Source organism: Lutjanus erythropterus, chromosome 21, assembly GCF_056507025.1.
Source record: "Lutjanus erythropterus isolate fLutEry1 chromosome 21, fLutEry1.hap2, whole genome shotgun sequence".
NCBI classification, from domain to species: Eukaryota; Metazoa; Chordata; class Actinopteri; order Lutjaniformes; family Lutjanidae; genus Lutjanus; species Lutjanus erythropterus.
This window is the reverse complement of record NC_139337.1, coordinates 11,424,016-11,438,500: the sequence shown is the minus strand read 5'-3', so window position 1 is coordinate 11,438,500 and position 14,485 is coordinate 11,424,016. Positions and strand designations below refer to the sequence as shown.

Here is a 14,485-nt window from a genome sequence, read left to right as displayed (position 1 = left end):
CTATTTCATGTCAAAATTGCTGCTGTGAACAAGGTTTATTCTAGCGACTTGAGTACAATTTGTTAAGGTTATTATAGGGAGATACTGTTTACATTGTCCCTTTTAGAATATTGTCTTATATCATCATCATTAGGTTTGGTGTATGCAGGTCATTTTGTTTCATTCACGTTTAAAGTTTCTATTGTACTCACAGCAGAGTGTGGTGTTTGGGTGTGTGATTTACATCTCTTCCTAATAACCGCATAAACTCATTCTCATGTAACGGCGATAAATTCAATTTGACCTGTGGCTTGCTGTGTATGCTGATGAGTAATACTGACACAACCAGGGTAGTATTTCTGCAACATAATATCTTGCGCAACCCTCTCCTCTTTCTTAGAAAATGTCCAGAGGAAGCGGACTTTTGGCAGATTTTGGAAAAACAAAAACACTCTTCAGGTCTGGATGTAATTATGCCAGACAGAGGCTGCTACCTGCTGTGTGGGAGGAAGTCAGGCAGAAAGAGAAATCAAATGACTTCCCCTCTGTAGGCTACTAACGCACCGTCAGCTACAACCTCTTTACTCAGCTAAATGATGGCTCCGAGGTTTCTTTCTCCGTCCACACATTTGTTCCTGTGTTACATTCAGGCTACACAACCGAAAACACACTCACAGTAGGTTCTTATTGCACTGCCAAGATGACATGTAACACAAGTTTACATTAAGATATTGATTTACGGGTGTTAAGGCTGAAATGTTCCAGATTTGAACAAACCATTTATCATATTTCAATGAGTTTAAGCTGTAAAACATGCAGCTAACGGGGTGCAGCAGTAGCCTACACACTGCATTTTTTATAACCACACAATGTCAAAGATATTAGGGCTTTGGCTTTGCTTAATGCTTGGCTAACTTTCAGAATTGTTGGGGCGGGTGCTTTAAACACGTGAATATGGAAGTCAGCACTTTTAGGAAGGCAGAACAGCTCCTCGGAGGGAGGAATAGGTTGCAGTCTCAGGTTGTTCCAGTAGTAAATCTGTGTCTATCTGATCTTTCTTTTCACAATAACAGAAAGTACTGAAGGGAAAGAAAGTTCACTTTAGCACAGTGACTTTTTCATCAAGGCAAAGCAGGTTTCCTGAGGCAGGGAAATCGAAACTGTCCACTTCGCAGCAAAGAACTACAAAAAAAAAAATAATAATAATGCAACAGTACAGACATGTTGGTGAGATAAAAGTTCTTTATTTGAGCTTACAAGGCTGCTAAGGGTAAATTTATTCCTTGTCCTCAACAAAACTTTAATACTTTGCACAGACTTTCACTTTCTTGCATGATGCAGCTTCAACAGAGGAAAAGAATTCGAGTTTCATTCAGTACGAAACTTTAGAATGCAACTGTCATGGACTGTCATGTCAGAGTGCATCTGTAATCAGAGAAAGTCTTCTAAAATAGCTATGAAAGGTGATTATAACAGCTGTGCTTAGGGCAAAATCAAAGCCGAACTACGATTGCTGGCTCCTTCGGACCACGTTTTCGGCCAGCTCCAGCAGCAGAGGATATCTGAGTGTCCTCTTCCTCCAAGACTCTGGAATTCCCTGGAGACCGGTCTGAAAACAAATCAACATGACAGCTGAAAGTATCGCAGGAAGCACAAAGCTTTCAGGATATCTGCACACACTGTCAAACTCATCAAAGGAGTTACAGAGAATTACAGACAACAACAACATTTTCATGTGCTGCTATCTGTCTGCAGGTCTTGGCCTAAAATGTAAGTGAGTATCAGTTTGTATTTAGATTGACAGCTGTAAAACTGCGTAATGTGAACTTCAGCAGTAACACGCCACATGGCTAATGGCTACTAATAAAATTAGCATAACATTAGCATGCATGTTGTGTTAGGGACAGGGAACAACTCTGGAACATGGCTAATGTATGTGAACAATCCCAACAGGTTTTTCCACGCATGTGTGTGTAAATAGTGGATGTGTTTTGATGCACACGTTTTAAAATTGCTCCAATATGTTAGCTACTAGCTGTATCATTTAATAACAAAACAAGGTGTCCATTTGCAGCCTGCCAGTTACTGCGTAAATATTTAGTACATATGGGGAACTAAATTAGTCTAAATACTTTTTAAATTGCCCTGTACATATTGAATAATTACAGGGTACAAACAGGATACCAGCAGACTTGGCTTGTATGTCCTTTCACCACATGAAAATGAGCCAAACTATGTCACACAAATACACCCTGTAACTGCATTATGATTCAGTGATGAGGGACTGAACAAGGGGCCATGACCTATAAAACTATGAACTATTTTGTAGTTATAGCTATAAAGACACACCACTCTTCCCAGGCGGAGTCTAATGGTTTGTTCCCCAGCAACAATTATAATGTAATAATAATTAAAAAAAAACAAACATGAAAGCTACTGTGTATTTATAATAATAAGTACTTCATTCATTCATTCATTCACAGCAGCTATATTGATATGAAATAGTAGGGAAAACGCAGGTGTTACCAATGATAATAATTAAGGTTCCATGTCAATCATACCTTAATTAGTATGATTGGTAACACCTGTGTTTACCCTAATTTTCATATCAATATGGCTACCATGAAGAAACTCTATTTCCCAAAGTCATGTTCTTTATATCCTACATTTTAAATAAATTATAATGTAAATAATTTATGTCATTATCTGTATTTATTAAATATGTACTCCACTGTACACTAGGTTTTACACTGTACATGAATTTTTTTTCAACAAACAAAAATTTGTTAATCCTTTATTTTCTTATGTATGTCTACTTCCTGTATGCTTCTTGACTATAGGTACCAGTAAGTATTTAAGTGATACCCTGTATGAATTTAATACTTAGTAATCAGTAAGCATTTTCCAAAGCAAAAACAAAACACATTTTCCAAAACTCAGTGTTGAGGAATAGAAACTACTGAAATATGCATTTTTTTTTTCATTTATAATTGCATTTTCTTCTCTGCCTGATTTCCACCAATAAAAAATTTAAACCGTATGAGTGACTAATGACTGTTTAATGTGCCTGAGAGCCACATTCCTGCGGTACCTGTGCCCCAAAACAGGCTCCTATGAAGGAGGCTCTGCTGGCGGTGCATCCCCCGCAGCGCATGGTGTCCCTGACGGCTTCATCCAGCTGGTTCAGCGTCAGGACGCCATGAAGCGCTCCCTGGAATGCACCAGGCAAAGCTAGGAACAAAAAACAGATTCAGTAGCAGATTGAGACATGGTAAATTATAGAGGAATGCATTAAAAATCTAATATAGAAATTTTAGCCTTTTCATGTGTTCTTACTGTGACCATATGAATTTGAAAAACAGCATAATTTGTTAAATTAGTTTTTTAATTAAAGCAGGCACTTAGATAGATCTGGCCAGCAGAACTCTGCACACGTACATTAAGCATCTTAATCTTCAGGCCCTGTAAAACCCGAGACAGTGAACTCAGCGGGATAGGGGAAATGGAAAGGAAGGAGGAGGGAGGCCATCAGTCAGGAGATCAAAGACTGGAGGACCTACTAACGGATATACTGGCAGGGAGGATACACAAATCATGCCAAGTCAACAGACCCGTACCTTACCTCATGTGTTTGTGAACACAGCAGGTATGAGCTGTTGGGACGTCTTGGCGAGGTTGTCCTTCACCTGCTGGATGTGAGCTTCAGCACAGATACAGGAAGAGAGATAAAATGAATTGTTTAGTGTTTAAACATTGAAAAAAAAAACAAAACAGCTTGGCCGGGGCTGCATACTGTCACAACAACTTACGTATCTCATACATCTGTGCTGTAACATTATATTTTAACAAATGGTAAAGTTTCTTTTAAGATTATCATGTTACTGCATGTGGCGTTTTGTCTTTCTTGCAGTTTTAACCACATTTCCCATAAGACCTGCTGCATTCTGTTTTGCCCATCCCTGCCTCTGCTTGTTGAAGGAAGGGTGAAAGAAGAATTAGATAGTTTTTTGTTTAGCCATCAAACATTACAGAGTTCTTACCAAATCCATCCTAATGCAAGTTTTCTCAGAAATTACATTTAAAGGACCAGTGTGTAGAATTTAGTGGCATCTAGCAGTGAGGTTATAGACTGCATGGTTTCTGCCTGTTAAAAAGCAGTTTTTCCTCACCAGTGTCGCCTCAGTGATAAATAATATTATAAAGAATACAGTCTAGACCTGATCTATGTGAAAAATGTCCCGTGATAATTGCATTTTATCTGCATTTCATTCACACTGTTTATGGTATGCTAATGATCATAAGTCACATGGCTTATTTTTATGCAATAAATGCAGCTTGCTGAAGTTTTCTCCTAGTGATCACTTTGTTTGAAGTCTTCGACATACCGAGCCAACAAAAATTGGATATGGAGCAACAGCCAGGAGTCAATTAGCCTAATCAAACTTTTATCGCCTATGTCATGATTAATCATTGTGCTGAAAGTAAGTTCCAAATTTAGGGAAAAAAGACTCATTTGCTGTTTTGTGGAGAGATAGAGGAGGAGATTGAATATGAAGCTCGTGCCAGGAGCTGATCAGCTTCGAGCTGCAGTAGGCAGTTTGAACTTACACAATGAAAAACCTTCCTCCTCTGTCTGATCATTTGTTTTTATTTAGCTCTGTCATTTCTCAGCCCTCTTCTCCAACAAGTTATTCTTTCTTTAGGCTTGTTTTGTACTAAATGTGTTGCAGGCAAAGGAGGTATTGGAAATTTATCACAAGTTGTTGTAGTTCTTGACACATCTGCATGAATGCTGCTGAGCCTAGTAAGGAGGAACCAAGCACCAACCCTGACTGGATGTTTGATTCAGAGGAACCCTTCAATTAAATATTCTTAGTGATAATCAGTGGTCAAAATTAGTAATTTCTGGTGCTCAGCTGTTAGGTCCGTTGCACAGAGGGTGAGTCCTCAGCAGCTGTGGGTTTGATTCCAGCCTGCGGCATGTTGCTGCATGGCTTCCCGCCTTCTCCATTTCCTGTCTTAACACAAGCTGTCGTGTCAAATAAAGGCTAAAAGCCCAAAAGGAAAAATACTTATTTCAACCAATATTATACGAAATAAGATTGCATACTGCATCTTTTTTTTTAAAAAAAAAAAAAGCTAAAATGAAATGAAATGCAGGAATTACAACTTTTAGTTGATTTTTGAGCTTTGGAGTTTATGTTTCCTCCTACTTCCAGTCTTTATGCTAAATTTGCTAATCAACTCCTGGCTATAGCTTCATATTTAATAGACAGTTTCAGTGTTACAATGCCAAATTATTCCTTTGAATCTCCAAATGAATGACATTTTAAAGACACATGTGGCCTTACAAATGACAGCGCGGTCCAGCTCCTGAGGGTTCTGTCTCTTTGGGTCACTCAACTGAGCCAGAACTGCATCCAGAGCTCTGGGATCAGGACCATTCAGAATGAAATGTTCCAAGAACCTGCCAAAGTTAGACACGCAAAACAAAGGTGAAGCTTCCCTTCACTATTTTGCACTTGAACAAAAGTTTATCATCTTGAGAACCGTCTCCCACCTTGCTGCGGCCAGCGTCACAGCCACACACATGTCGTTGTTCTGGGTCACCCGTAAGGCTTTCTCCACTTTCTCCAGCATCTCGGGTCGGCCGGCGTACATTGCCACCACTGGAGCCAGCTTGGTGACGCCGTCCATCTGACAGTCCACATCACAGCCTTGAAAAAAAACCCCACACACACACACAGATTACAGCAACCAAAAAGGCCTGGAGAGGTCTTCATGCACTTGTGATCTGTGATATTTACCAGTTTCTTCTTTGCCTGCATCCACATTTCTCATGAAAGCTTTCAGGCTCCCATTTCTCCACGGGCCATCGATGGGGAGGATGGCTTTGGGACCTAAGAAACGCAATAAAAATCAGTTTTATAAAGGAAAATTAGTAACCCGTTATTTACAGTTTCATCCTCATCTTCACAGCAAAATACCTACTATGAAGGCAGAATTGAAGAAGTATGGCCGAGGGACCATCAAGCATTAGAGGAAAAGAAACATTTCCTTTAAGTCTGTGTTGATGCAGTTGAAGTTTCTGTAGGTGGAGCTCTTTTCTTTGTCTGTTCAGTCATGGTGGCTGTCACTGCCCATGATGATGACACAGCTCTTCTTATATTATCCTAAGACATATAGCTGCCTGCAGTTTACTGTACCCAACGGTGGCCTGTGCTGTTGTGGTGATTTACAGCAACACTGTGTTTATATGACATCCTGACCGTAAAAGAAAAGCAGCAAATATCCAAAGCTCCGGAAGAACAAGGAAGTCTGACTGTATGGAATATTCTCATGGAGAGGGAATTCCCCATCATCCCATCCTCACCAAAGAGGAAAAACATGATGTACAGTGTTATCAGACAGTAACAGAGGTTTTCATATCCTTTTAGGCCCGTTAAGTTGATGATTAATATATACTGACGTGTTGTTTGGTGAAATTGACATACACATAAAACAGGTACAGTACCTCCTTTCTTCCTGTACGGATCATTGAGAGGCAGATCGTACACAGTTCCTGGGCCAAAGAACTTGTAGATGCGCTTGGTCAGGTCTTCCACGTTAACATCTGGAACCACAACATACTGTGTCTTCAGAAAACAGTTATATTACATTTTTGACATGACATCATCATATGTTTCCGTACTGCCGGAGTGCACACACCGCCACTTTTTTCTCCATGTGAGTAAATGAGACTTTGCACCACACATAATCCTTTTTGTTTAGCTTTTGAAGACATGTGGCCCTGATCAGACAGAGCACAGTTTTTCCAGTTGTTTTCTGTAGAAAACAGACGAGTTGGCAAGCACCCATGTAGACTGACTGTACAGTAATGTTTTCAACTTTATAAAGATATTCATAGAGCCGGTCTAAAAATTGATCATGTGGTCAGTTATAGTTGAATAATGTATGTAGACACATACACAATACAGGCATTAAGACAAGCGTCACTGGTACACACCGGTACCTTAACAAATTAGCACATAGCAAAAACTTCAGCATTTGGGAAATAGTCTTGTTGACTTTTTCGCCAAAAGTTACATGAACACCATTCTTGTGACAGCTAAGTTTGAAGTCAAAACCACAGCTGGTTAGCCTAGCTTAGCATAAAGAGCTTATTTATTTCTTGTCAAGAGTCAGATGAGAAAATCCATACAGCTGTCATGTGCATTGACTATGAAACAACAGCCGGCAGGCTATTAGCTTAGCTTAGCATAAAAATGGGAAACAGCTTGCTTGGCTGTGTCAAAAGTGACAAAATCTTATGACCAATAATTGGTGAAACTGCAACGTGTTCTTTTGAAAGCTATGATTGGTTAGCTCCCCAAGCTTCCATTCCTCATACTAAGCTAAGCTTATGTCCTCCTGGTTGTTGCTTCATATTTAAACCTGCAACTTTTGTCTCCCCCTTCTGGTTGCGAGAGTAATTACACAAACACTGTCAATGTGTGTTTTATGCCATAAACCTACAGTTTTCCCGTCATAGGCTCTGCCATAGTGCAGCCTGTTCAGGTAACGGTCACTTCACCTTCAGCTCTTGCAAACCAATCATCGCTGGCTGATATAAAACAAATCACAACTGGTACGACAAGGAGGGAATGTCGCCACAGACATCGACTTCACTGCTAGGTATACTGTGAAATACAGAGGGATTTACTTGGCAGTGGTAGACTTAACCATCTTTGTGTGAATTTGTTTAGCAAGAGCTGGAATGTAACAGATGTTCATTTATACATAGAAGTCTCATACTGGAGGTTCAATATACAGACACTGTACAGTCTGCCAAAATGTTTATTTAAGTCAGTATAATCTTTGAGGAATCATCTCCTTTGCACCATAGGATACAACAAGATTTATAGGAAATGTAGTATTCATTTTACAAACAATAGCAATACTGCAATCTTGATTTGGGTAACTTAGATAATGATATATTGGGAATTAAACAATGCTACTTTAACACGTAGACAGGCACTAAGAATGTCTTGTTAACACAGGCTATGACACATTTCTGCCGCCTGTTTGGGTGAATTTCATTACCTCCACACTGGCTCAGTGACTCCAGCAGGACATATGCCTGGTCTCCATAACAAGTCTGCTCGCCAGTCGTCCTGCGGTAGAAAGGATTCGCTGACTGGGGCCGAAACTCCGGACAGGGCTCCAGATCAGAGAGAATTTCTTTGAGCCTGTCTGGATTGTAGATCCAGTGCATGGGCTGGGCTGTATGGGTGGGGAACACACACACACACACACACACACACACACACACACACACACACACACACACAGACAGAGGGAGAAAAATAGTGGAACATTCAATAGTTTTGTTTTTGCGTTTGACATGACCTGCTGTGCATACAGTCTGTCGATAGTAGATAGCGTGGAAAGGCAAACAGCTGAGTGCTATAGTGGAGCAATAGAATCCCGAATCTAAACAAGAATGACACGTGAAGCAATCACCAAACAGTAACTAACAATATATCATTGTATGGTGAGTCAAAAATGACACATGCTAGTAAAAATAAATGTTATTTTTTTGTTAGTTTAGGTTTATCAGCAGAGCTGTTTCAGAAACTTTCATAACATTATGTGAAGTCAACATGACTTATACAAGTTTAGGAACCACTCCTGTATTTTATCAGCGTGTCCAGATGTTGCTCATGGATAATGTTACTGATAATGCTTCTAAACAACAATGATGTTTTGCATGTCTTATTGTGTAACACCTAACAAGCTTTTAGAGATCTTTAATTCCAAATGGGGCAATTGTGCATATAATTATATATTTAATGTTTATCAATACTTTATTAATTACATTTATATATTAATATTTTTGATTGAAACAATTTAATTTGTAGGCACCCAAATAATGACAAATAAGGTTTACTGCTCACTGTGACCAATTTTTGAAAGACAACTTTTTTTTTTTAGTTTCTAAAACTCAAAGATTCAAGTTTGTCTGAAGAAGAAGGGTAAATGTTCTCAGTTAAAGATAACAGGTCAGTAAAACTTCTTCTAAGTTTATTTCAGAACTTGGAGTTTGAATTGGGCTAAAATAAATTGCAATAAGTTGAACTGAAAATTTTGAGTTTTCTCAACTCTTTTTTATTTGTTTATTTATTTATTTATTTTACAGTGTATGATGTTTTACAGTGCTGAACGTCCTATGACAAGTTAAAATCGAACACAAAGCACAACACAGGCGTGTGAATGTTGCATTTTACATGAGAACAGAAGGAAGCAGATTTGGTTTTATGATGATGGGAACCCTGTTGCTGTAATTAGCTCAGTCCCAGCACCAGCAGGCTATCACACAGTTTATCTTACCTGCTGCATCTGCCACTGCTGCCCCGATTATGGCCCCAATGGCTCTGTCTGCCAAAGTCGAAGCCATCTGCTCTCATTTCAGACAAAAATAACAAAAAATTATGTGTGTAAAAAAATAACCTTTAAAATGAATTGTTTAAGATGATTGTTAAAATGCCTGAAACAAATGCTTGTAATTTGACTAAATGAAACAGAAATACAGCTCATTTTTATTGATAGAAATGGTCTAATGTAGCCAGAAAGTGAAATACTTTTACACATTGAATTTTAATTTAGTATTTTAATTGATTAATGCAGAATTCAGTATATCCAGATGCAGGAGTCATATTGTTTCTCTGGGGGAAATTCTCATTGTGGAACAAAGCCCATCTTCTTGCACTTTTAAACCATTTATTTTGATAGAAAAAAGGTAAAACTTATGCAACACAGCATTATAAAGTATTTGATTACATAACATCTGGTAAAAGGATTAGAGAATTATTCATTCATTCAAGACTTTAGACTAGAGACTAGACTAGAGAGAGCACTGGATATTTGTTCAGTTACTTTGTAATATGCTTAGGTGCTTTTCATGTCTCAACTTAAAATAATATGGTGCATCAAAACTAAGTACTAAATTACATTACATGTCAATAACAAAACCAGACTTCTTTGCCCTTACCTTAGAGCCTCGTCTTCACCTCAAGTGCTGTAAAACGTTGTCTCACTGTCTGTTTTTTGACAAGGGGCGGGGACCATCAGCCCAGTGATAAGCATACACCAATGGCAACCCTAGAAAATTTGGGTTGCCAGAAAACTGTACTGGAGGGAGGCCAAGGAGGTGGTAGACAGAGGCTGAAACACTGGAGAAGAATTATTATATCAGGTTCATACATTTAAAAGTGTGATTTGTGCACTGGTTTTCTAGAGTAATTAGGTTTTGGGTTAGGGTTAACATTCATAACGCAGCATTTTGCTTGGAGGCTTTTTGGAGGTTTTGATAGTTTGTTTGTCAGCTTTGCTAATTTATAATCTATAGTTATAGCAGCAACAAGACTGAGTATCTGTAGCCATGCCAGTGGCTCTGTGAGGCCTACAGACTGTAGTCTAACTGGTTGCTCCTATGGTAGATAAAATGTGAAAAGGTGCCCTTTAAGGTGTCTTTGCAATGGAGGAAAAAAAAACAAAAAAACAGCAACTTGTTTCACCAGAAATGCAGCACGACTTTTGGCGTGCTGGTACCTCACTGCCTAGAGCTTGTCCCCTTTTTCATCTCATTTCTTTGCCCCTGCCCATCAGACAGCCTGAGCCCGCCACTGCCCGGCGTCAGATTACTACAATTCATCTTGAGGGGAACATGAGTGTCTGAGCCGGATTTCAATGACAGTCCATCCAGTAGTCATGGAGATATTTCACACAGGGTCATAAATGTCAACCTCACAGTGGCTCCTGAAGAAAAGTCAGGGGATAAAAAAAGATCAAAGCATATATTGTCTGGGAACCACGAATGTCACATTTTGTGCCAATCCATCCCATAGATCTCAAGTTACGTCACTCTGTTAAAGAAAATTTACTGGTGGAGCTTTATTTTAACTAAGAGGATCAACAAAGTGTTTAGGGATCATGGATATCTGTATAATTTCATTTCAGTCAAGATATACCAGTCTGGACCAAAACTAAAGAGTGACCGTAAGATAAAATACATTTGTCTAATCTGAGCTTGTGTTGCTTTTGACTGACTGTACAATCAAAATGCTTGTGGAGACACTGTCTGATGTTGGAGGCAACAGTTCCGCCTTGCTGGATTCTTGAGGCCCTGTGGACATGACACTGGGGGTCACCCCCCTCACCTTCCAAGCTTGTCCATCCATGTGGACTTCTTCTGCATCTAACCTAACCATTAACGTTTTCTTTGAATTCCTCAAAGGTTAAACACTTCGTCTATCAGTTCATTTGCGCTCAACGAACTCCACTGCATCACCAGAGGGCACATTACTCTATGTTGAAACAGCTTTTAAAGACTCTCTTTGTCATTTTAATTTATCAGGCTCTCTCGCAGTATATCTTCCACTCCATTGCCTCCGTCCTGACGGTTCCCCAGCTGATCCCCTCCGCCGTTCCAACTCTGATGAAGCCCTGCAAGGCCTGGCCAGGCTCCACTTATCCCCGGCCTCTCATGGGTATCCCAGGCCATTGATTTCTCTTCTGGCCTCCTAAACCGGCAAAATAGAGTGCTAAGGGTAGGGTCAGACAATCAATAGCAGTTAGACAATGAATAAATGCAGCTACGGTTGCCTTCAGTGTTACCTTTGTGTTGTGGTTGTGGGGTGCAATTTTTAAGGAGAACTGAAGGTATTCATGATACTGTGTCTTTAAACTTTCTATCTGTTCAAAATGCTCAAGACTGTTTCATCAGTAGGAGAAGAGTAGAGAGGAGTATGGAAAGATGGAATTCAATAAGGGTCTTTTAATGACAAACATCCCATTACATTTTAAACACAGTCTCAAGATACAGCTGAGAGATGAGTCTTCGTGGGGTAAATCTACAGGAAATGAGGAGCATTTGCTTTCTCTGGCAGGGAGATAACATGCCCTTCACAGAGGGGATAAAAGAGCTGCACAAATAGATCAGCCACTGTCACCAGATCAAGTGACACAATGAGCAGGGTGAAGCTCTATGAATTACAGCCTGGCAGAACTGCAAGAAGATATCGATGGAGTGCGGACAATGTGGCAGTGCCCTCATGTTCGGGGGGCTGCTGAGCTTTGGGGGCTTTGATCATCTGGCAGGACAGTGGGGAGTGGAGGGGATGCCTCACTGTTACTTGGCAAGTTTTGGCATCAAGTAACAACGTGCAACATGGAGGGCATGTATGCTGATTTGGGAACAGTGCTGTGATACAGTTATGGTTTGTACTGTCAACACTTTTGCATACTCCATTATATTGTTTTTTTTTTATCTTTCTTGGGTTTTTTTCTCTTTCAGGCTCAGGAAACTACAGCAGACTATGATCACTGAAATATAGTGGTTACAAGGTGAGCAGGGACAATTTGATCTGTGATAACTTTTAGGAGACTATCCCAGCTACAAATTGTAGGTTCTGAGGACGGCCCTGCTTGTGTGAAGGACATCGTCCTGTAACATGCCTACAACGTTCCCGGACTGGCACAATGTGGAAATCTCGAAAGGGTAAGGGGGACAGTATTTGGCAGACTTTCACAGAACACAGGATATTCTGAGAATGTAAGGGCTAAAAGTTGTATCTTCACTAACATTTTGCAAACGTTCCCGCCTTTGTAATGGATGTTGACTTGTAATGTTCTCAGGACTTTATTGGATGGTCACAGTGAAGAGTTCCTTAAAGGGTAGGTGGGTGGGCTTTCAGGGGGAATTCAAAGTATTCTGGTAACATACACAGAATGTTACAAGTTGACTTGTAACATGTCCAGAACAACTCTGGATGGTCACGATGCGGAGTTCTTTAAAGGGTAGGAAGACATATTTAGGAGGACTTTTCTGGGAATGTTTATTGGACCATCCCAGCTAGAACATTCCCAGAACATTCTGAGAACATCCCTGTAGGTGAAAAGGACATAACCTTTCAAACCCCATTAGCTCCCATCAGCCTCAGCTTTGTTTAGTGCTGACAAGCAAATGTTACCATGCCTACTCATGCTAACACCTAATATTATACGTTTAAAATCAGCATGTTAGCAATTTAATTTTGAACGTTTGCCTCAAAAACCTGCTTGAACGGCTGCAGCATCTCCTTATAATTTAGTCAGATGTACTCGCTTTTATGTAGCCTGATATGTTTTATTTTTTGACATCTTCTCTTACATTCTGTAGCCTCCTATCATGTGCTTCTTGTTTTTGCTTATTTTCAGTGACTCAATGAACATTTTATCTCTTATTTGATTGTTGAAGCTCTTTAATTATGTGCTGTGTCTGTGAAAACAAAGCCCTGGCAGTCAGATCACATCTGCCATATGTGCTCAGACATAATCATGCTGTTTTCTTGGAAGCTTCATCATTATTACCCTCTAATTCTGGTCAAATTCCAGGTGAAAAAATTTAAAATTAGGCGAATCATGAATTTGTGTGTGAAGAAAAATTAAAAAGGTGATGCAAAAAAAAGGTTCAAATGCAACAGTGCTACAATTAACATCATACACTGCTGGGATTACTGACAGTTTTGTAAGTGAAATTATAAAAGATTTCATCAGTGTCATCCTAACATGTGCACTTTTTTGTATGTGTGTTTCCCCTCAGGCCCTGTGCAGCATTAATCAGAGGAATGCTGATAATTGTCTGGCCACATGGCTGTCCTTCCAGTCTGGGAGAGGAAGCTGAAACAGGAGAAGGGTGCTGAGAGGTATGCCAGCATCCGGACGCTAGCCACCTCTCCTGTCATCCGTGCTATGCCAGCCATGGCATCCCGTGTGCAGCCAGTGGAAGACAAAGCTGGATGCTCCTGGCTCAGCCGCGCAAACTCCCTCTTACTCTTCATCAGTCTTGATTTGAATACAACGTGGATAAACAAAAGAGTTTCACTGGAGATTTCCTCTTTTGACATTCATCCAAATCATATGAAATGAAGAAGTGCAGAAGAAGAGGGAGGAAATCTCGATCACAGAAGTGTTTACAGATGCGATTGCTGGAGACTAATCTTCACAGCGTTGTTTGCACAGGCCCATGTTCAGTCTTTGTATGTAAATGTACTCATCATAGTAGCATTTTCCTGTAAGGTTCCTTCCTCTGCAGATCTTAACATCTCTGCAAATCTTATTTCTGTCTGCAAAAGGAAATTAATCCTGTAGGTGTGCAGCCCCTCTGTTCTTATCTTCCATCGTTTCTGAAAATACTGAGAGCGAGCTCATATGGTGCTCTTAATGTGATTACCAGCACATTTCTGCACACCCTGTGCTATATAGAGAGTTGTATTCGTTTTCACATATTGGATTTCTCATCCTCTTACATTCCTGACATGTTATGTAATAAATTTTGAATGCTCTACTTTTATCATGTCAGTCTGTGATGTTATGTTGCTCTCGTGCTTGCATCACTTTTTGCTCATCCTGATTCAGATGTTTATTTAATCCCATTTACTCCACAGTCTTTATGTAGCCTATTGCTTTTTGTTGTGCTAATAGCTCA

General features: G+C 39.8%; 1 protein-coding gene across 1 annotated transcript; it reads right to left on the bottom strand.

Annotated features, from left to right (window-relative positions):
- Positions 1-1,203: 1,203 nt before the first annotated feature.
- LOC146307335 (crystallin J1B-like) lies at positions 1,204-10,101 on the bottom strand. The gene is made up of 10 exons (XM_084747554.1): positions 10,010-10,101; positions 9,349-9,415; positions 8,062-8,241; positions 6,494-6,592; positions 5,787-5,879; positions 5,540-5,696; positions 5,331-5,446; positions 3,602-3,679; positions 3,071-3,210; positions 1,204-1,588 (listed from the first exon to the last, which is right to left on the bottom strand). The coding sequence occupies exons 2-10, from the start codon at positions 9,413-9,415 to the stop codon at positions 1,484-1,486; spliced, it is 1,035 nt and encodes a 344-aa protein (XP_084603680.1). The 5' UTR covers positions 10,010-10,101; the 3' UTR covers positions 1,204-1,483.
- Between the last annotated feature and the right edge of the window lie 4,384 nt (positions 10,102-14,485).